The sequence below is a fragment of the Pinus tabuliformis genome, chromosome Q (assembly GCF_031772625.1).
Source record: "Pinus tabuliformis cultivar Carrire ecotype Pingquan chromosome Q, CPIR1, whole genome shotgun sequence".
In the NCBI taxonomy this organism is placed as follows: Eukaryota; Viridiplantae; Streptophyta; class Pinopsida; order Pinales; family Pinaceae; genus Pinus; species Pinus tabuliformis.
In genome coordinates, this window is record NC_142296.1 from 1,210,951,491 (window position 1) to 1,210,974,795 (window position 23,305).

The following is a 23,305-nucleotide window of genomic DNA, read 5'->3' on the forward strand; positions in this document are numbered from 1 at the left end:
GTTGTTCTTGGTCATATAATGGTTTGTTTTGTAGCTCCACGTGATTTGACCAATGGACACTTGAAGGAGAAATGGGAGGCTTTCGTGGGTCTACGCTTGCTTGGAGGTTAAGATGCATGAAATCGAAGAGTGGGAGTCAAATTCTAGTGGAATTGGTCAACCAATAGAGGGCAATTAGTGCGAGGTGAAGGATCAATGAATAAAGGCTTGTGAGAAGGGTAGTGGGAGGTGTTTTTATGGATGATCAACCTCTAATGTCCTATTATGGAAACGGGGTCTTAACATTTTTGTCATTTTCAAACTTCTCTCAACTTACAATAGACATTCCCATTTCGTGTGACTTGTCAAGAACTTTTGGTGATATAATTTTTTTTTTTACCAAAAACTAACGTTTGGATCACATTATATGGCCATTAACCCTCACCACATCAACATCATGTTGCCACGCGACACCTGTGTTCCCCATATTTACTCTGGACTCCCTCGAAGACTTCGATATCATCAAAGCCAATAGATGTGGGTACTACACCCTTAACACTATTGACATGTGCATTCCTGACAAAATCAAAGTAATCCCATACCTCGCCTTTGGTTCTAGGATATTGGAGTAGAACCCCGTTGACACCCCTTGAACTACTATGATCAAAATCCTTTAAAACAAACTTCAGGACCTTCATGTCAAGGGTGCCTTCCTGAATCGACATGGCTTTTGCTGCAACGGTCCTTTTTTCAAGAAGATAAGCATTGGACGTGGGCAACCCAGTGCGATATGTAATCATCATTCAGAAACTCAAGAGTGGCTCTAGCCTCCCCTAGGAAATCTATGTACCTGGTCAATTATTTTGTCTAGCTCTTTGAAGTTATCCTCTAAGTTGCATCAACCTGTCTTATCAAAGCAAATGTGTGAAAACTAATCCATTTTATCTTCACAATTTTCTCTGCCCAACATGGAAACATAATAAACCAACAATTTCCTCAATATTCAAAGAATTAAATAAGGAATTGTATAAATTATGTGGTCATTTGGCGATTTATTTGCATAATTTTTTACCAACAATCTGACTTCAGACATAACCAAGTGCTACAATGACAACTTTCCATCACTAAGCAACCAATGAAGTAGAAGGTTGCTCTCAGTAATAGCGTTTTCTCAAAATTTATTTAAATATTATTTATCTAATATTTATTGAGTTAGAAATGAGATTTTTTATATTTAGTGATTGAGTTTTCCAAAATGATCTTCTTTAATTTTTTGTTCCTTCTATATATATATCTTTTATATATCTTTGCACCTTAAAAAACAATGGCTAATATTATCTTATCTTTATTTCGCTCAAAGCTCATGGTTCTTCGTAAGGACCTAGAGATCCTTGCCGATGTCAATATGCAAAAGCCTAGGCGAACGCTATTTTCAACCCTATAGCAATATAAATGCCCTCTGACATGCGAGGGAAATAGTGCTCGCCCTCTCTCTCCATGCCCCATTCATTTGTTCATGTGCACGCTCTCCATGCTCCATTCATTTGTTCACGTGCATGTGCTGTCACTCAGGGGGCGAGCGCTATTTCCCTCGCATGTCAGAGGGCATTTATATTGCTATAGGGTTGGAAATAGCATTCGCTCATTCATTTGTTCACGCGCTGTCACTCAGAGGACGAGCGCTATTTCCCTCACATGTCAGAGAGCATTTATATTGCTATAGGGTTGGAAATAACATTCGCCCAAAAACCTACTATCCGATTTTTGATTTGATGGACGTTGGTGCCACTAACCTTTGACTTATTCGTTCCGGACAAAACCGGAATATATCGAAGGTGTCGATGGATGCAATTCATGAACCAAGACGCTTTTCCGTCTAGTTTCATCCCCGAAATGTCCAGAAACATTCACGTATATTGCATTTAAAAATGGTCTCACTAGGTTCATCCGGGAAATGTCAGAAACATTCACGTATATTGCATTTATAAATGTTCTCACTAGTTTATTCGATACTCGAAGGTTCGACTGCGACAGGCCAGGTCTGAGCGGACCGTCGCTAGTCTGCTGCAAACACGGAGGAGGAAAATTGGAAGTGCTGATGGGGGAGCGTATTGTGGGGTTGGGAAGATGGGGAGCGTTAGAGGGGTTGATCAAGAGGGCGGGGGGATGTGCAGTGGTGGACGGAGGGCTGGCGACCCAGTTGGAGAATCATGGGGCCAATATCAACGATCCTCTCTGGAGTGCACTGTGCCTTGTCACCAATCCAAATCTCATTAAGCAGGTGCCCACCTCCATTTCCCCTTCCCACCTTCCATGATCTTCAAAAGCTAAGCTGTTATTCAAAATAGATGGATGCACTTCCATGATGTTCAAAAGCTATGTTGTCATTCAAAATAGATGGATGCATTGATCGCAGTATCAAATCACTGAAGTTTGTGAAACGTTCCCTGTTTTTTTTAATTGTGATTTTTAATGATCAGAGAAATTGGTAATGGGGTTGGTTTTTTATGATATGGGGTAAATTCCGATTGTCATGTCTAACTATATCACTTTCACAAACACCGAGAAATTAAGAAATTTAAACCTCGAATCTCTGAATACATAACACTTCATTATAATAATTCATTACCATGACCAACGCCTTCTAAATTGTCTCTTACTCCCTCTTACTGTTTCATAACACTTCATTATAATAATTCATTACCATGACCAACGCCTTTTAAATTGTCTCTTACTCCCTCTTACTGTTTCTGCCCCTGCTGTCCATAATTTTTTTGGTGGAAAGCATGCATTCTTAGCTCCCATACGTCTTTATCTTCTAATTTGGCTCTGTTGTTTTAATTTTGGAGCTTGTTTCCTTTTGTTTAAATTTCCCGAGTTTTGTCAATCCGAAGGTGGCTTTGGTGTGCATGTGTCTGAGTTGATTTGATAACATCTTTATCGATGTCATAATATTCTTTCACTGTAGTGCTAACATTCCCTGTGGTTCTAGTATGGTTCTTTGTGGTTTTAACTTTTGATATGGCTTCTTTAGTTTGTGGTGATTATCTTTGTGATATTTCAAGCTCTCCCATTATAATGGCATATATCCCTATGTTGTTGGGACGCCTTTCACATTTATATTCCTTTTTGTGTCTTGCTTTTTTATGGGTTTGTTTCAATCAGTTTCCGCTGAAGCTGGACTTATGTTAAAACTAGCCCATATTCATATAAACCCAGGCTTGTAATGTAAATATCCGGGTTGGAGTTGCATATCCATATTCGCTTGATTCAATGCAACTTCTATATTTTGTGCATAGCCATAGGGACATACCAAGAATTGATGCAATGCCTAGATTCAATGTACTGTACATGCACACAAATAGTTGACGTAATGTCCAGATTCAATGAATCCTAACACAGACAACAACACACAGAGTTGATGGATCGCCCTTACAACTATAGAATGCACCTGGCTTTTGTTGTCGCAGGAGGTGCTTATAGGTCTTTGCTGGTATCTTATTTATTTTTGGTTAAAATGATTAGCTCTAGGTAGTTCCAGACTGGGCTCTCCCTGTCCAGCTTACTACTTAAATTCACTAAAGCAATCAGGTTTCTATCAAAAGTTTCTTAGCCATGGCGTTGGATGTTAGGAGAATTGGGCTTCCTTGTTCTTGTGCCCCTCTGCCCACATCGCACCCGATAAGGGTAATAAAGCTGGGCCCACTTAGCTACGGCAACTCCTTGGAGAATATCATTCACTAGTGCATTGCCCGTTCAGTTCTTGAGAACTTTGATGAGGAGCTCATATCGCGGTCCGATCTTTCCCTCTACAACCAGCTCCAGCTTGAGCATTTCTTGACACCCTGTCCTTTTGTTTTTTAAGCACATAGGTGTCTTTGTCTTTGTAAGTGCACCGTCTTTTTTATCTTCTCCTTGCTAGGTTTTTAGCCTTTTGAGAGACACTTAGTTCTTTATCATTTTACTTTCAGCATTGGTTTAGGAATTGCGTTTGCACTCACACCTTGTATTTTCATTTGGATGCACTTTTTTATTCCAATAGCCTACTTTTGTAGTCTTTGTTGGACATTGATAAAATTACCTTATGTTATTATCTATCTTATATAAATAGCACATTGAATCATTGGTGAGGTCCACTGAGTGTGTTGTCTCTCAAAACTCTCTCCTAGGCAGAAGTAAGTGTGCGCTTTTTGTAGTGTAAAGCCTTTCTAGCATTTTTCTTGAAGTACCAATCAAAATGAATTCTTTGCTTTTTGAAGTTCCTTTGAAATATCAATTGGGATTTGCTAGTTGTTAGGCACTTCCTTGGATGGGTTTGTCTATGCTTGAAGGGTGAATCTGGGTTCATTTATCAAAAACCTACAAAAACCTGTGATTGCACCTATAGCCTTGGTTTGAGATCCCTAGGTACTAGATGTGAAAACTTCATCATGTTATGCACTATTAAAATACAAAAGTGGAACACATTCTTATGTGGGCCCTAAGTTATCTGAGACATCCAAAAGGGTCATGTGTCATAAATCTGATACATCAGACATGTTTGGCATGTCTCTTGTTCATAGGACACACGTCGAACATGAGTCTAACACATGCCTTTAATGTATCTCGTGATTTGGACACATGTCCCTCCAAAAAGTGCTCTTCTTCTCGTAAAAGGAGGACATGTTCATCATTTCACTTCGTTTAATTCAATAGGTTGGAGGTTTAAGGCATTTTGGGGTGCGGCTTAGGGTTATTGTGCAGGCATAAGCTATGAGATTCTTCCATTCATAGTTTTAAAAATCGGAATTGGTAATCGATCCAGTCTGCCTTTTAAACTGATTTTTGAACCGAAACCGGAAAAACTGGAGTGGTCAGATCTGAACGAACCGGTCTTTAAAAAATTACATGAAATAATCAAAATTTTGATGAAAGAAATTGTCTTTAAGATTTAAAACCATGATTCCAAACTATTAGAGACAAAATATGCAAAGTTTGTTCATCTATATACCATGTAAGGGTCAATATATCAAAATGGCACCGTGTGCAATACATATCAACAACAAAATACATAATCAATGAGGCTCTAAATGGCCTCTAGAGTCTAAAAACAATTCTACAAACTACTGGGCCAATGGCCTACTACAAGTTGACATATTACTTATTAGTGATCGACATGATCAATCCTCATCAAACTCGTCACCAAACCTGGATATGGGATCATAAATAGGAGCTACATAAACATCATTTGGCTCAGAGTTTGAGGACTCCTCAGATTCCTCTGCAACCTCAATAGTAGTAGCAACAACAAAACTAGATCTATTAGGAGCATGAGTTGGTTGAGCTACACGACTAGTGCTTCCCATTGGTTGCTATCCTTAGCTTGATTAAGCTATTGGTTCTAGTTTTATTGGCACTACCAAATCTGCATTGGGATCAAACCCCCCAACCAACTCCCAATGAGACATGTGAAGCAAATGAGAGGGGAGGCATGGTTTCATAGAAGGGGCTATTTTTGGAGGGCAACAACCCCTAGTTCTCAAATAACTACTCACGAGTCACAACCACCCTAAACCACACTGTATGGGTCTACAACCATACATGTGTGAGCTGGTTCATACTGGTTTGGTTTCGAACTAGGGTCTACCTTAGCCCAAACTGGGCTCATTGGCTAGGTTGACCACTGAGCCTAATGAACCAACTGGTTTGACCAGGTGATGGTTCAACCTGGCCGAGTTTTAAGACTATACCATCTATGGTTGTAGTATCTACCCTATTTTGTATTTTCCATTGGCATTCCCACATATAGTAGCAATGACTCAGTGTCTATGTAATGCATTTTGATTATAATGGTTCAATGAGAAAACTGCAGTTTATGTTTCTAATTTTTTGTGTGTTTGTCATTTGATCATCATTGATGTAGCACTAGTGGTATGATTGAATTTGCATCATCATCATATAAATGTTTTTATTATAAATATTAAAAAGAGATCCAAATTTTTTTAGTCTTTCTCTAAAATTTAGTAACTAAAACATTTATATGATAAAATACAATTTCAATCATACAACTAATACTACATTAATAATGATCAAATGAAAAACACATATTATTAATAATAATAATATATATAAACATGTCCTTCATGTACTATTCCCAAGTTTATGGTGTCTCGTCGTAGACACTTGTATGTTTATATCAGATGAGTTAATGGCCATATCGAGAGTGCCATAACAACATTGGAAGTTTTGTTTGAAAATAAAATTAAGGAAATTAATTCAATATATCCAGTGCATGCTTCTTGACGAAATAATACACGGACATATTGTAATCAGTTATTGTACTAAAGTTAGCAATTATTTTTAGTATTAGATTATTTTAGTGCTCCTCATTTAAGAAAATTTATTTTTGATAAGTAAGTTTATCGTAGGCTTATTCATAAAAGATTCAAGATTTATCTTTGCCTTAAATCTCTAGCAATTGGACTTGAATCTCAATTAGATTAGAATTGGAGATTTCATGGTAATTTCTGCCTTGAACAGTTTGTTTGAACTGATTGAGCTAACCCACTCGGCAAAAAGTATGCCAGCTTCGGATTTGACAAAACTTAGCAACCCAGTTGAAGACTTGGTGAAACTTGGCAAATAGAAAAGAACTCAAAATGCACTAAATGTTGAGTTCTGGCAAATTTCACTGACTTTCATTTCCAGGCTGAGTTTTCACCTATTACTCGTATTAGGAGGGACTTGGCAAAACTTTGCAAAGTGTTGGCCGTGTCTCACATCACTGATCTCTCTCTCTATATATTACATGACATGATTTTGATGAATAAGTATTTCCACTGTCTGCCAAATGCATATATGATATAAAAATATGACTCTCTGGCTGTAGTATGATCCTCAAATACTGAGGCTATACTTTGCATACAAATTTACAAATTTTGGGTGTATCCTCCGAGGTGCAGAATTAATTCTAGTTATTACAAGCCGTAGGGAAGTATCTTCTTAACTTTATAGGATTGCTTATTAGTCCTTTGGCTTTGAATTTTGTTTGAAATTTTCTTCAGTAGATCTAGAGGACTGCAATTGTTTTATTAAATTGCACTACAAATCCAACAGAATAACTCGTCAGGCCCAAAACAGCTCTCAAGAATTTGATATGTTGTTTAAAATTCTTAAACTTTTCACCTCGTTTCCTTCTTTGCAGTCTTATGGCCAGAAATGCTGAAATTTGCTGACCAACTTTATGTTAGACTTTCCGAACTCAGCGCCTGGTATTCGGTTCCCAGCAATTATTAACGGAACGGATACATGGCCAGATTCCTAACCAAAAAAATAGCGGTAGCAAAAAATAATACTTGATCTAAATCTCACAGGCACATAAACAGATTTCTTCCCAATCACCAGTTCTTCATTAATAAATTAATCACGGAACTTACTTGGGCTCCCGTCGTGGGATAATGGCCCAACTGAGAAAATATAAAACTGATCATTAGCTGATCACCAGCCTCACTGCACTATCTTGGACCCAGAAAATGCTAACTGAGAAACCTCATTCAATCTTGTGTTGCTGTTGTGTCTTAGGTTTAACACTTAGGTTCAATTTATAACTTTCCTAAGCTAAGATTGACGGTCAAAATTAGCTCGTCAAGTTAATTGAAGGGAAGTGACTTTAGTTTAGTTAACTATTCTATCTTTAGATATCTCTAGTTTAACTCGAGTACAAATCATAAATTTAGCTACATGCATGTCACATGTAACACATTCGTATGCCTGCAACTCACTCGCACACTTTGCGCGTCCCATGCAAGCTCCTAAAAAGGCAAATCAAGGTCCTTCTAATCAAGACACAAGACTTGAAGTACCTTTTGAGCTACAAAACTCAACACTTTAGTGAAGCCTTCTCACATAGAACTTGTTCTTTCTAATATTCCTTTAGAGAAACTGTTAAATATGCTTCAAATTCGATTAAATTGGAGCTGGTATTTGGTATTTTTTTATAATTTAACAATCTGGTTATCAAAAAGTGCAACCGGGTATTCCAAGAAACTTCTGAAAACAAACTATGATGCCTTTAAATATGCTTACAAGAACAGTAATGATCTTGTTGCCAATAATGCTGCTGTGCTTTTTATTTTTCTTTTTAATATTAGTGGGGAATCACTGAACAGCACACACAAAAAAACAACTGAGAATTAGAATGAACACCGATACTTTTTCTGCAAATTTTTCTTTTTCTTAGGGTTGTGAAGGTTGTGCTTTCACAGCAGATTCCGACTTCTAAATTTTGCTACAGATATCAGAAGCAGCTCTTAAAAGTGTTTGCAAGTTGCTGGCGATAGTCAGCCTAGCATGAAAGGCTTTTGCTAATGGTGGCTGAGAATACTTCACTGAAGATATGGAAGGAACTAGTACTTTAGTTCCTAATCTGAGGAAAATGTGTGCTTAAAATTGTTACCAACAAAGCCACTGCAATCATTTTTCTTCCATTATTTAATTGAAATTATTATTCTTACTCGGCCATGTCTTGACACTTGTACCTTAGGGTCAAAAGCAGTGGTTAACATTAACACTTGTGGAGAGAGTATTTAACATGTTCTGAGCATTACTTAATATAATGTTACTTGATTAAACAACATTTGAGAAAAAAAGGAATGTAACATTGGGGTGACATGTCTTAAATTGTGAGCAAAAATAAACACTAATTATAAAAGGCGTAAGGCAACAGAAAAGGAGAAAGTGCCTCATGACACATATGATAGAATTCCTTTGCATATACCGTACCTATTTCTGAACTTCTGTGTATTGTGGTTAGCTAGCATTAGAAACATGGATTAGAAATGCGACGTAGAAAGTGAAATCTGTCACAATGGAATTCGCTGAGGACTTTTCATAATGGAAACTCTCGAGGATGCTTCTTTAATACCTTAAGAGCTGAATTCTCAGCGCCTGTGAAGAGGTGTGATGTCACTGATACCTTATTACACTGGATGGAAAATGCGATCCCCGTACAGACTAAATGGCTATGTTGGCCCTGCTGTTTCATGGGACCAAAGTTAAACATACCACACTATTGGAAGGAGTTGAATCCTGGCGAGGAGGATATCAGTATCATTGCTTGACCAACCGGTCAAGTGTTAGGAGTTCCTATAATGAAACCTTAGGTAATGTCTAAGGTCCAAGAGAGAAAAGTAGGCAAACTACGAAATAGGGCTATTTTCTGCACTTTTTGTTGATGTAATCCTATCGAGGAAGTGGGTTAGTTCCATTAGTTAACAACTGTTAGGTGTTGAAGTCTTCCTTCCCTGGTCTTGTTTTCTCAGACATCTAAAACTTATATTTCATAAGGTTCTACTAAATCATGTTTATTTCCTCAACTAAGTTACGAGAAACATGTTTCACATCTCATGATAATTATGCTTTTTAGTTTGAAATTCATGTTGTCTATCTTAGTGTACATTCCCAATAAAGGAAACTGTTCTTTTAATTTGTTTTCATTATTTTATCAATGGGAACAACTCGGATGTTTCACTCATGTACAATGTTTCACCTGAGAGTTTAAAACATGGGCTGAATTTATTTCATATGCAGGTACATTTGGAATATTTAGGAGCTGGTGCTGAAGTACTGGGTACATCATCTTATCAGGTTACTATTGTCTTCTTTTCTATTTTGTGCAGTTACCAATTGGTTTGGTCGTATTGTGCTATCATTCAGCAATTCTAGTGATATCATGGTAATTTTTCACATGTACTGTTGTTTACGAATGCTCTCCAATTTTTTCATCTATATTCCACCATGAGAAACATTCTTTCTTCTGTATTTGATTGTCTTGACATATCCATAACTTTGTATTTGATATTTCCTTTCATGTTAGTACCTTACAACTGAGCAGCAATCATCTATCAACATTTTACACCTTCTTGATAATTCTATTCCTTTTTTATGACATGGCAGCTCCTTTCTATGCATGTACAGATTTGTTAAAGATTCTATGAATATTTCTTTTTTGTTCTAAAACTTGACAGGCCACCCTCCCAGGGTTCACATCAAGAGGGTTTTCAATAGAACAAGGAGAGTCATTGCTACAAAAGAGTGTGAAGTTGGCTTGTGAGGCTCGTGATTCTTTTTGGGAAAATGTACAAAATTGTGAGACCCTTGACAAAAAATACAACAGAGCATTGGTTGCTGCTTGCATTGGGAGTTATGGGGCTTACTTGGCAGATGGTTCAGAATACAGGTATCCCATCATTCTATTTTCTTTCCTTGGGGGAAATCAATATGTGCTGGTTCCTTTCTATCTTGAATATATGATCGACCGTGGAGCAAATTGGAGTGTTGAGGTATGGAATCTGCATTGGCATATTTTCATTTTATTTACCTTCTAATTTGACAATTCCATTGTCCAGTGGGGACTTTGGGTCAGATGTGACATTGGATAAACTAAAGGATTTCCATAGGCGCCGGTTACAAGTTCTTGTTGAGGCAGGACCAGATTTACTAGCTTTTGAGACTATCCCCAATAAACTTGAAGCCCAGGTTTGCACTTCTTTCCATCTCATATATGGTAACTTAACCCTCAAGTTAATGTGTTTTGATTGTGATAAACACGCATTCTAGTTCAGATCATAGAGATAAGGATAAACAGCTAGAGACCATTAGATTTGTGTTTTCAATCTAACCACGTCTTTTGAAAGTAGGGTTTCATATTTAGAGAATAATATTAAATTTTACCGACCTGTTTAGTATTAGCAACTCTCCTAGTGGGTAAAACAGTTTTTTTCTTCTCTCTTTTTGTTTTTTTCTTATTTTGAGTTGGTGAGGCTCAAGTGTCAAACATAATTCCACAGTTGTTATGTTTGTGTTCTCTCTGTGGCTTGTTAGCTCCTTACCAACTTTTGTGTGCAACAATAAATGGTACTGGTGAATTGGGGTATGCTCCATGTTGATTTCTGTTATGAGGAAAATAGTAAAACTATTGAAGCTCATTAGTTCACCTTTACCTAGACTAAGGAAAAAGTAGGCCCTAACCTTTATAGGTTTTACTCTAGAAGTATGCAAAGGATATAAGAATGACAACAAATGAACTTAAGTAAGAATTTGGTTACTTTATTGGCAACTAAAGAATAAGCAGCATCAATTTTAGACTAAGGGGTTAAATGTTTAGGATGACGATTAAAGGGTTCCTAGACATATTAGTAATGGGTCTGTTACCACCCAAACCTTCTCCTTTTTTGATAAAACCCTAAACCACAAGTAATACATTGGAGGAACTAAGAGGGGCTACCCATTATCACCATGGTCACTCTCTTTCTCACTTTAGGCCTGCTCTCCTTCGATACAAGGGGGTATCTTTAAGAAAGTATATGATTAACTTTTATAAGAGATGGATGGGTGGACCAAGACTAGTGTGTCTCCGAATTAGGGAAAATGGATTCTGAAGGATTGAATTTGTAGAGTGGTTTTTCTTTTGAGTAGAGGATAGAAGAAGGGGCTGACATAAAGAAGCTACTTCTATCCTTACTTTGCTGTCCACAAATGTTGAAATTCCTTGGAGGAAAGCTAATGAAAGAGAACCTCTAAAACATGCATGAGGGTGTACCTATCAATGAAAATGTAAGTTCGCAAGAAACACAGTTATTTGAGAGGCAGATGACCACAATTAAATTACTTCTAAAAGGGTGAATTAGCCCTTCATAATATATCTCCTTACAGGGATTTCCGGCACTATATTCAGCAATATTAGCTGGAAGATCATGATGTCTCACATAAGAAGAGCCCTTCACTTCATATTTCCAAAACAAGACTTTCAACTAAGCTCATAGGGGATTCTCCCCAAATCCAACCATCCCAAAAAATAGAGTGAGCAAATTCTTATATAGATATCAGTTCAACTCATTTTACAGTAAAATAGTATTTGTAGTTTCTAGATCCTTTTATTTCTCCTAGGAAAATACTGAAAATCACTAAAAGGATTAAAATATTACATAATAGGGCAATTCAAGACCAAAACACCCTTTAAAATACTAGCAATTGTCCCAAAAGGTACAAAGATAGGTTGATAGGATTATTAAATTGGAATTGTTGAATTTTTCTAGAAGAGATGTTGGTTCAAGCCTAAAGGATGAGCAATTTGGGATGGCTAAAGGCTTTCTAATTGTTTTTTATTATAGTAAAATTTGATAATTCATTGGTTTTACTTTCAAAAGCTTGAAGGAATTTGAAGAGCATGTATAGAATTGCTTTGTGGGATTTGATCCCAAAATCATTGATTTGTAAATACATACTCAATGAAATGTTAATTGGTTGAAACCCTACACAAATGTTTGATATAAGCAAATAAGCTGGAAATTTCTCCAGAAAATTATTTGGTCATCACTGTAAGCATGCATAAGCTTTGACATACTCTATTAGATTCTCTACCATGCATTAGAATGATATCGCATACCTTCAAAAACATGATTGTTGATTAAAATTCTTGTCCTTGAATTTAAGGTAATTTATCTTTATGTTTTAAAACATTTTTGTTTATGAATTTGATTTCAATTTACAACATTCAAAAGAAGCTTCTTTTCCTGAAATAAAGGATAAGATTGCAGGATTAAATCTCTATAATCACTCTGCACACTCGGCGAGGGCAGTCTATAGAAAATAGTTTCAAGTAGATGGTTACAGCTTATAAACCCCTGAGTTCGGTCAGTTAAACATCTTTGAAGGTTTTAGGGGTTATATTTGATCAACTTTAAATTAATTTGGAGTAACGCTATCGTAGCTTATAAGCTTGCATGCTGTAAGGTGTTGCACATTTTTACCTCTTACAAACCTACCAGGCATGCAGATCAACACAAAGATACTTTAACAATCTTATAAAAACATAATAGTACATGAATTATTTGACTTCAAAACTACACATTTGACTATTCTCCCATATCATACAGAAAGAGATATATCCAAGATTAAGCTAAAATCAAAAACATTGTTTTCAATTCAAATGCATATGTTCCAGGAAACCCAACTGTGGCATCACACAAATGAATCCGGCATAAAAGACTACAACTGGATTACTCGTTTAAAATCACGAATAAAATCTTGAAACATTTTAAGAACAAATTATTCACAAAACGGAAAACTTTGGAATAATTAGAAATAGTGATGACCGAGCTTCCGAGATTCTGGACATTCGGAGTTTTGGAAAATTGCAGTAGCTAAAAGGCTGATACTAAGTTCAAATGAATTAGTGACTGGAATTGCAGTTAGGTGAAAAAAGGGGATATGTGAATGTATTTTGCAGTAATTAGAGCCTGCATGCTTTATGAAATTTAACATCTTCCCTGAAAATGTTAATTGAGTATTAATGTAGTAGACCTAGAATTTATATGGGGTTAATAGTGCGCAATCAATTCATAGTAAGTTAATGGTCTATCAAACTAAAAGAAAAAGTAAGTTAATGGTCTATCAAACAAAAAGAAAAAGTCTCACTTTAATGTGTTACCAAGTGTAGTACCAGTCTTGAGAATGAATGGAGTGAGGATCCTAAATATTAAAGGTGAAAGTTGTTATGGTATTAACATATATCTAAGTAAAGTTATTGAGCATATAAAGGCCCTATATATAGGAAAACCAAATAACAGTTAGGAATAAGGAAAGAAGTCGTTATATCAAAGCAGTTGTAAGTTGTTGTAAGTCAATAACCAAGACCTAAACCAGAACATGGTATTTTTTAAGGGACTGATTAAATTATTTAAGGGTGAATTAGTTGCGCGGCTAAGGTTTGTAATAACATATAAATCTGACATAGATGGGGTAAAACAACAATTAATTGAACACTTTTCAGTTATAGGTTACCAATAAACATTATGGAAATCAGAGTCATAATGAACAGAGAAATGCCATATATGACTAGAGAACTCATTTCATCAATGAAACACATGGCATCTTCAAGAAGAAATCAATAATACACAAATATTATAACAGGAAAACAAGTAATTGTTTCATTTTAATGCCAATGCATATGATGGATTGCAGCAACCTAAGTAACACATTTCATGCTAGAAATATAATGCAAATTGAACAAAATAAACCGTATATTAATTTGATAGCTAGCATAGAAAGGGGAAAATAGATCATAGGGATAGCCACACACACTACACACTACATGGAATTCAACATTAAAATAAATATCGACCCAAAGTACCGGTTGAGCCTAGGAGCAACAATAATGGCCATCTAAAATATTTACCCAATTATATAAGAGAAATATATAACATTGTTTGCGCCACTGACGCACATTGCAAACACATACAAAATTTATACAATAATCATAGTTGCACGACTGGTGCATATTTCAAATTCGCATAGGAGCTATACAGTAAGGGAAGATTTCAACTGATGCCCAATTAATCAGAGGTCTATGCTCTCAAGCCATAGAGCCTCATGAGTTAACCAATTAGAACACTAAAAGCAAGACAGAAAGTTATGTTATACAATTAATGGTTTATAAATCTAGGCAGGAAAATTCTAGGACAAAACTTCTCTCGACCTAGGAGTTTCGCCCTCAAGGAAATAAATAAGGATGGGGTTATGACATAACCCCAATTCATACTCAACCAGCATATTTGAAAATAAAAGGGTCAAACGTTGAGTATAAAAGGAATAAGTTAATATAGAGCTAGTATTGAACCTTATTTACATTACCATGAGAGATAGCGCCATAATCATTCCTGCGAAGAGCCCAGGTGGCAGAGCATCAAGCTTTTTGCAAAACCCTGGAAACGATTCAAATAGCCATATATCAATACTAAAATCACCAGAAAAAAATTAGACATGACATACCTGTTGAAAGGGAAACAAAATATATATGTATCGCACGGGAATGGTTGAGTTCCATGTAATCACACACCCGAATAGTGAGCGTTGGACTAGAAGAGGAAGGCACCATCAGGGAGCGTAACTCTGAAACCCTTGATAGGAAACTTGAATGCTAGAGTCGAGAGAAGAAAGGGATACCCTAGAGCATAAATGACAGAGTATTAAAATAAACAAAAATTCCTCTGAGATAGGTTACACATGCAAGGCGCCACAGAAAACTAAATGACAGTCTTTTCATTCACTATAAGCCATCTAGGAGCCATGCGCCGATGAATAAATCGAGAATGAGGTTGCAGGGCCAGCAGAAATTTCAAAACTGCTTTTAATCGTTCGGCTTCCAATTGAATTCAACACTGAGAACTCTGGAGAACGACAGTCTTTTCATTCACTATAAGCCATCTAGGAGCATGCGCCGATGAATAAATCGAGAATGAGGTTGTAGGGCCAGCAGAAATTTCAAAACTGCTTTTAATCATTCGGCTTCCAATTGAATTCGACACTGAGAACTCTGGAGATCTGTATGGAGAGGCGGCAGTTGTTACTTTGAAGATATATGTGTCGTCTTCCTCTAGTTGAAATATTATAGGAGGGAAGAGACATCGAGGATATACACGAAATGGGAGGGACGACCAGAGATGCAATGAACTTGGACCTCATTTCGTGCAGATACATCGCATACAGAATGAATCTTGGGCCTCATGATCTTTTCAATCAGCGCAGGGCATGTTCAGGAGTTGGAGCATGCCGTGTCATCATTTTTCCTCGTCTAGAGATCTGAGCATTGTGCCATAAACTCCATGAATTCTCTTGGAAGCTCGGCGCACAGATGTGAAGTGGAGAGTAAAAGTGTTGACGATTGTTGATGCATAGGAAGGTCTATTGGCCTAACTAGAATAAGGAGGCTATGAGTGAGAATGCTATGTATTCATCCTCTAGCAACAATGTTCATGTAAACCCATATAAGGTACCATTCATCCTCCTCTCCTTCGGAATGCTCCTCTTCAATAACCATCCTCCAATAAAATAGTATATTTGCCAAGTCAAATGGAAGGGGTTGCTCTTCAAAAAGGGTGAAAATATATCGAGTGTGCTTTCAATAATGAGGGTGCTCTCCCAGAATTCCATCATGATCAATGAACAAGACAAAATAATCAAGGAAGAGGTGTGCCCTTAAGATGTATGCAAGGGACGACATTGACTAAGCTAATAATTATATGGTCTTTAAGGAGGTGAACCCTACGAACATGTGCAAGGTGATTATACCTCCTCACAAATGTGTACTTGACTAGTGCCAAAAGTAGAAAGGTCAGTAAGTGGGGCTTTTTATGCACCAACCGACTCCTCCATAAATGACATAAGTGGTGTGCCCTTGAAGGGTGTGCTAATAGTAGTTATTCCTTTTGGATCTAGGACCACCAAAAAGTAAAATAATCCTTAAAATAGATGGAAACCCTTGAGAGTTATGCAAGGGTAACTACTAGTTACATCCTCAAAGAATGTGCCAATATGCCAATAGAGTGGAGCACTCCTCTAGATGAAGTGGTCTTTGAAATGTCAAAACCATCAAAGATAGAAAAATTAGTCTTTTTGATGCAATGACCAACTCTCCCCCTATAAATACCATAGAAATGTGTCTAAGAAGGTCCACTTTGGTTGTTATAACAACCACTAATAGAGAGCTGACCTATGAGCAATGTGCAAAGATAGAGCCATGTATGTGCATGGGCTGCCAAACTCTCAAACCATGAGCCAGTGATCTAGGATAATGTGCAGGAGGAGTCCAACATCCTCTAATACGAGTATGAAGTCCCCTCAAACCACATATCTTCATTTGAACTCATATCAAACCATGGATGAGAGAAGAAGTTCTCCTTAGACAAATGTGCATGAAGGAGAATTGACCACCAAAGAAAATAAAAAATGAGGGTGCCCTACGAGAATTTGCATGTGGAACACTCAAGAAGAGATATAAGGATAGAGTTAGCTCTCAATTTGCTCCCTTGGTATGAAGTTGGAGGGATGAAAGTCATGGGGGTAGATGGAGAATGGATATCCTTGTTGAATAAATTGATTGTTACAATTTGTTTGCTTTCTAAAAATTATAAATTTGCCTTATTTTGTATTAGTTAGATGTATACTCCCAAAACAATTTTGTGTTGGGTTTTTTTCATTCATTTTTTTTCCAAACCGAAATGTATTTGTATTTGAATTTAGATTCATATTTGGAAACTGTAGATGATACCAAACTTAAAATTTGAACAATGGAGGAACTGGAGAGACTTCCAACTCCTTGTGGTGAAGAGATATTATGTCCAATTATTCAATTTCAACGATTTGTTAAAATCATGTAAAGATGCATTTTATTAAATGCCGATACCATAAATAGATTTAATGCAGTCGGTTGTTAAAAAATTAAGAAAAAAGCATCAAATATTAAGAAGTTAAAAAAGATTCATCAAAATATTCTACATTCATAATAAACATTATCTTTTATTTGAAAAATTAGATCATTGTACTTATTTGAAAAAATAGATTTATGTCGACTATGAAGCAAACACTCTTTATAATACAAATAAAATGTGTCTTTTCAAGGAAAATGTATGTATTGGGAAAAAAATTATGTAAACTTTTAAAGAAGAATAAAAGTCTCTTTTTAATGACTTTTAAGGTTAAAATTTTAAAATACAAACATAAAACTACAAAATGAACTTATGCCTTCGTTCTCATTAAAACAGGGGCTAATGTAATGATCATATGATTTTCCAATATGAATGATAGAATCTTGTGATAACTATTACCCTGAAACCTTATAAATCTCTCTTGACCAGTTGAGGGTGCATTTTCACTAGTTTCAAGTTGAGATAATCACAATATCCTTAAGGAAGACATGGACATGTACAATATATTCCTTACAGGAGGTTGAGGATATAGGAATTGTTTTTTTTTTAACCACATGGTGAATCGGTAACTGCCAGTTCTAATCTATGGGAGACCCAGGATCAATCCTCGTAGCTGCCTCTATAACACCAGGAGTACATTCAACCACCTGTAAGTCGGGTATACTAAGATCCTATGATTTTAGCAAGAGCAGACTCACGTGCCGCCAAGACGGGATTGGGGAATCCGCCCCTTTAGCTTCCACCACAGTAGGTCAGTGTACTCAATGAGATTTGAACTTCGGTCTCCTAGGCTTCGCCCAAGTGACTTACCGTCAAACCACACATCACTGTGCGAGGATATAGGAATTGTTACCCACCAAAAGTGACACCATAGGAGAAATTTTTCTCCTAGTTATCTCTTCACCTGACAACCAACAACCTCAGACAACCACCGATGTAGCTGATATATTATGCCATTTGATCTCTGCTCCCTGCATTAGTCGCATGTCCCCTCGCCCATCTGTCAGGAGCATATGTTAGAAGGTGGGCAATCCAACCCAAAGGGTATGTTTTTCATTATGCAATCGGGTGCTTAGGTTTGTTTTTCTTGGGCACTTTGGGGATGGATTATTGGGTGACTTGGAAGAAAGAAGGGCTTTGACCATGGTTTTTTTCCCTCACCTTAAATGAGGGGTTAATCCTCAATCCTATTCCTATGGGATCTCCCCTATTGACCTATGGTTTTAGGAAGGACACTACATGGGAAACCCCGATTTTGGTAGCGTGGTCCCTTTTTCACGCTCCACACTTTTCACTCCCCTTCACACATTACAAGCCCTATTTCATCATTTTCCTTCTCTGGGTCCATAAGGCACTAGCACTCCCCTTCCCTTGTCCTCATATTTGAGTCGGGCTTGGATATGTTGCCCCAGATGTTGATGCAGCGAAAACAAAAAAGCATATCATGGCCAAAAGCAAGAAACAAAAGAAAGGAATATTGTAAAATGCAAAAGATGGTCGGGTGTTAAAGTTGGCAACTAGGGATCAATTCCCTCATTTGGCAGCTCCTCTTTTAATGGCACTCTTCACCCTTGAAGCACACTTGATGGGATCATTCTTCATTTGAAATTTTGAAACTTTTGTATTGTTACCACTCAAACTAGCAGGGGTTGTAGGAGGGGATCCTAAAAGGGAAACTACTAGGTCAAGGGCAATAATGGAGCGATAGCCCACTGTCACTCAACGAAGGCTCCCTACTCTTTACGAACTTTCACCGATGGGAGGAGACCAGGTATAAGGGAATCACTAAAGTCAATGAAAGGATAAGGAGTGAATCTTAAGGCCTATTCACAAGAGACACTCAATTGTATGGTTTGCTTACTTGAGAAGCAATGTGTAAGGCTCTCGAGGAAGGGTCAAGGGGATTTCAATGGCTGGGGTTTGAGGATAAGGCTTCTAAATGAGATACATAGTCCTAGAAATCCTTGTGGAAACTTGGTTTTCAAGTGGTGTTTGTGAAATTATCTTCAGTAAGTTGTGGGACTATATGGGACCAAGTGGACCCAAAATTAGGTCAAGTAAGTGGAATTGGTCACTCAAGGAGGGGCTTGACCTAATTATGGAAGAGAAGGGGATAAATGGACAAATATTCTTGGAATATAATGCAATGATCCAAATGAGGTCACTAGCCAAGGGAAATTGAGGGCAAGAAACGATCCTTGAGCTAAGGCTTGCTATATCTCGAGATCCCACTGTCAGATTTGCTTCAAATTTAGAGGGTCTCTAGAGCAAACTTTCGCGCAGTTGTGGACCAAAAATCAAAGTGTTTGGATGGCTAGATTGTGAGATAATTGATACCCTACACCACCTATGTAGACTAGGCCTAGAAAAAGAGGGAGGTGAAAAAAATTGCTTTTAGGTGATTGTTGAAGTTTCTAAGTTTCCTTAGTTAGAAACCCTCCATGCACTTTATTTGATTTATTCCTACGTACTTGTTATTTTCCTTAACAAGTTATTTACAATGTAAATACTGAAAATAAACACTAGTGCATGCCCAACATATTATAGATCAACAACTAAAAGAAACAGAAACAAACACACCATATGACACCATTATTTTTGGACTAATGTCTTCGAAAAAACCCAATGTGGGAAAACCGGTGCAACTATCTGAGGGTTTTCTTATTAAGCAATATCAGAGCACAATCTGGGTGCCAAAACTGGCCTACCCAACAGAGAATTTCCTTGGCAGTAATACCTCTCAGTTTCTGACAAATCCCTTGGTTGAAACCTTGGATAATCCTTTTGGTAGCTACTCAGCACCAATCTGCCCCAGAAATCCCAGCGTCAGCCTCTCTCTAGACTGCGTCAGCCCCTCTCTGCCCCATGCTGGCCTTGCGTTACCCCAAATGGGTCTGCATTAGCCCTGGGATGTCTTGTGTCAGCCCTCTGGTCCTCTGCGTCAGCAATGCTGGCCTCTCTGAGGCTCTGCGCAACTCTCGGCTGCCTCTGCGTGAGCCCTGGCTGGCTCTGCGTCACTCTCCTTGGCTACTGCGCTGCTCTCTCGACACTATCTCTGCCTCTTTGTCACTCTGTACTCAAATGCCACTCAACTACATCTCCCAATCACTAATTCTATCTCTCTTAGCAAACCCCGCTCTAGAGAATAGAATGACTGATCACTCTGGTGTATTCTCCAAGTGACCCTCAAGCCTCCTCTTATACTTTTCCCATTGACATATCAATGACTGAGATTAAGTCCCTAATCAACGACTAAGATTAGATCTGGCTTGATTCATGTCTTTTGGACCATTCTAACACAGATTCAATATTAATACACATTAATATTTTATTTTTTCTAAGTTTAGACTTAGGGACTCCATTAAAAATATTAATTATTTTAATATCTCATGATCTGTTTAGAATCTGCCCAAACCCTCTCTGGGTATTGGAGATCTCATGTGCCCCAACCTCTCCACCAAATTTCATGGCTAGAGCACATTCGATGCTACCCCAAATCAAGACTCCCTCTTAGCGAGGACTGTGCTCTAGCAATACTCATTGAGTATTACTGTGATCATCCGACATCGATACCTGTGCTGATGCTAGGCCTTCCTGCCCAACATCCTCTGCACTGCTGCATCATGTACTGCTGCCCATGCTTTTGCTACTGCCACTGTTGCATCTATACGACAGCTCCCTCTGCATCCGTGTTGCTGCTGGTGCTTTCTCCCAGCACTGCATCTACACTGCACCTCCTCTCATCATGCTGCATCGTGCTGCCCACTGTTGCACTGCAACTCAGTTACTGAGAAGTAAGTAACTGATCTCCCAATCTGACCTCCCTGTTAGGCTAGAGTCACCCACTGATGCTGAAGCTCCCTCTGCCGCTGACAAGTGCTCCCTCTCTGACCTCTGCGCTGCTGCAACAACTCCCTGCATCTCGCACCGTGGCACACCTCTCTGTGCCATCCTGCATTGATGCAACACTCCCATGCCTCTCACACTGCTACAACCTGCTAGCCTCGCGCTGTCTCGGAACTCTTGCACTGTAGCTCTCTCTGCCGCTTCATCCACATTTGTCTCTACCCGACTCAGCCAGTCCTTCTACTCCTCTTCGAGGCTCCCATAACAAGGTCTAATTCAAGAGGCTGGGTACCTCGAGGATCCTGCCCCTCATCGCCGGTGGTCCACTTGACTACAACTCGATGTCTCCCCACTTCCGCTCGAGTGGCGCATGTGCACTCATGGCACAGTCATCGTCTGTCAAAACTTCCTTCTTTGCCCATGCTGGCGCTGCCTTAGTCTCGGAAGACTTTCTCTTACTCCTCTTCCTTGGACATTGGGTCGCATAATGACCTAGCTCCCCACAGTGGAAGCACTTGATCTTGGAGAGATCTTTCTTCTTCCGCTTTTCCTGCTTTCCCTTAGATGCTAGGGCCACATCTTCCTCCTCCTGTTTGACTTGGATCCCCTTGTTGCTGCTACCTGTCTTCGACTGTCGTCCGATCTCTTCCTAGCGAGGAGCTGCCCACATCTCGTCCCAAGGTGGGAGAGTCCCTCTACCTAGTATACTTTGGACAAATACCTCCCAGTCTTCTGAGACAGCATTCAGGGCTATCCCCACTATCAGCTCCTGATCTGGTGTCGCCTCTATAGCAGTCAACTGATCTCGGATCTCGTTCAATCCTCCGAGGAAGGTGTCAATCGATTTTCCCTTCTTCATCTAATACGACCTCAACTGATTCTCAAGCAGCATTCTTCTCTGCACAGAAGTATGTTGGTACAACTTCTTGAAAGCCTCCCACATCTCAAATGTTGTTTCCTTCTCGGTTATGTGTGGTACTACATGATCCTTGACCCCATCAAGGATGATGCTCTTAGCCCTCGCCATTGCCTCCTTGTACTTGTCATTATCATTGGGGTCGACTGGGATAGCTATTACCTTTAAGGTAAAGTTCTTGACACGATTCCTGTCAAGTACGGATAAAATTTTGGCTTTCCAGATTGTGAAGTTTGACGCTTTGTCCAGTCTATCCTAGTCTCTTACTCCGTGTAGTGCCATGATGCTCCTCTACTTCCCTTCTGGAAGTTCTTTGTTCGACTCCTATGAGTCTCTACTTCTCGTCTGGAAGTTCTCTTCTGGACTACCTCTGAGTCCTACCCTCCTGGAAATCCTTCTGCCGCTGTCGAGATGCCCACTACTCTAATCGTCTTGTGCAACCGCACCACTGATCTGGGTTCCTCGGCTAGAAACCCTCGGTAGCAACTCCCCTGGCCTTGCTTTGTTAGGTACTGTTCTGACTACAGTACCTCACCAACTCCACTTTGCAATATTCCCGCAGCCTTCTAAACCCCAACAACCTGAAGGTGAGAGCTCCTAGGCTCTGCGCAATCCCGGCACCAACAACTCGGCCTCCTCAGCCAACTGCGTCAGCCTTCCCAGCTACTGTGTGGCTCTGCGTGAGGCTCCCTTTGCCTCCTTAGCTTTTGCGCTGCCTCTTCTCAGCTCACCCTTGATGACACAGGCACTGCATCACCCTTCCCTTGCTGGTCTGCTAGAAACAACTTCTGTCACCTCAGGACTGCTGTTTTCTGCTGCTATTGCATAGCTCGGCTGATGCCATTTAGTCCTCCTATGATCTGCAATCACGCTCTGATACCATGTTGAAGTTTCTAAGTTTCCTTAGTTAGAAACCCTTCATGCACTTTACCTGATTTATTCCTACCTACTTGTTATTTTCCTTAACAAGTTATTTACAATTTAAATACTGAAAATAAACACTAGTGCATGCTCAACATATTACAGATCAGTAACTAAAAGAAACAGAAACAAACACACTATATGACACCTTTATTTTTGGACTAATGTCCCTGGAAAAACCCAATGTGGGAAAACCAATGCAGCTATCTGAGGGTTTTCTTATTAAGCAATATCAGAGTACAATCTGGGTGCCAAAACTGGCCTACCCAACAAAGAATTTCCTTAGTAGCAATAACTCTTAGTTTCTGACAAACCTCATGGCTGAAACCTCGGATAATCCTTTCGACAGCTACTCAGCACCAATCTTCCCTAGAAACCCCAGCGTCAGCCTCTCTCTGGA

At 38.7% G+C, this 23,305-nt stretch overlaps 1 protein-coding gene across 3 annotated transcripts in view; it reads left to right on the plus strand.

Moving 5' to 3' along the window:
• Positions 1–1,886: 1,886 nt before the first annotated feature.
• HMT-1 (Homocysteine S-methyltransferase family protein) overlaps positions 1,887–23,305 on the plus strand; it is a 38,471-nt gene continuing 17,052 nt past the window's right edge. The window contains exons 1-4 of one of the 3 annotated variants that reach the window (XM_089386013.1): positions 1,924–2,260; positions 9,547–9,603; positions 9,984–10,195; positions 10,365–10,494. In XM_089386013.1, the coding sequence (XP_089242139.1) occupies positions 1,934–2,260; positions 9,547–9,603; positions 9,984–10,195; positions 10,365–10,494 (726 nt within the window). In that variant the 5' untranslated portion in view covers positions 1,924–1,933. Of the gene's footprint in view, positions 2,261–9,546; positions 9,604–9,983; positions 10,299–10,364; positions 10,495–23,305 lie in introns of all 3 variants that reach the window. The other 2 variants (XM_089386014.1, XM_089386015.1) reach the window with 2 other exon arrangements.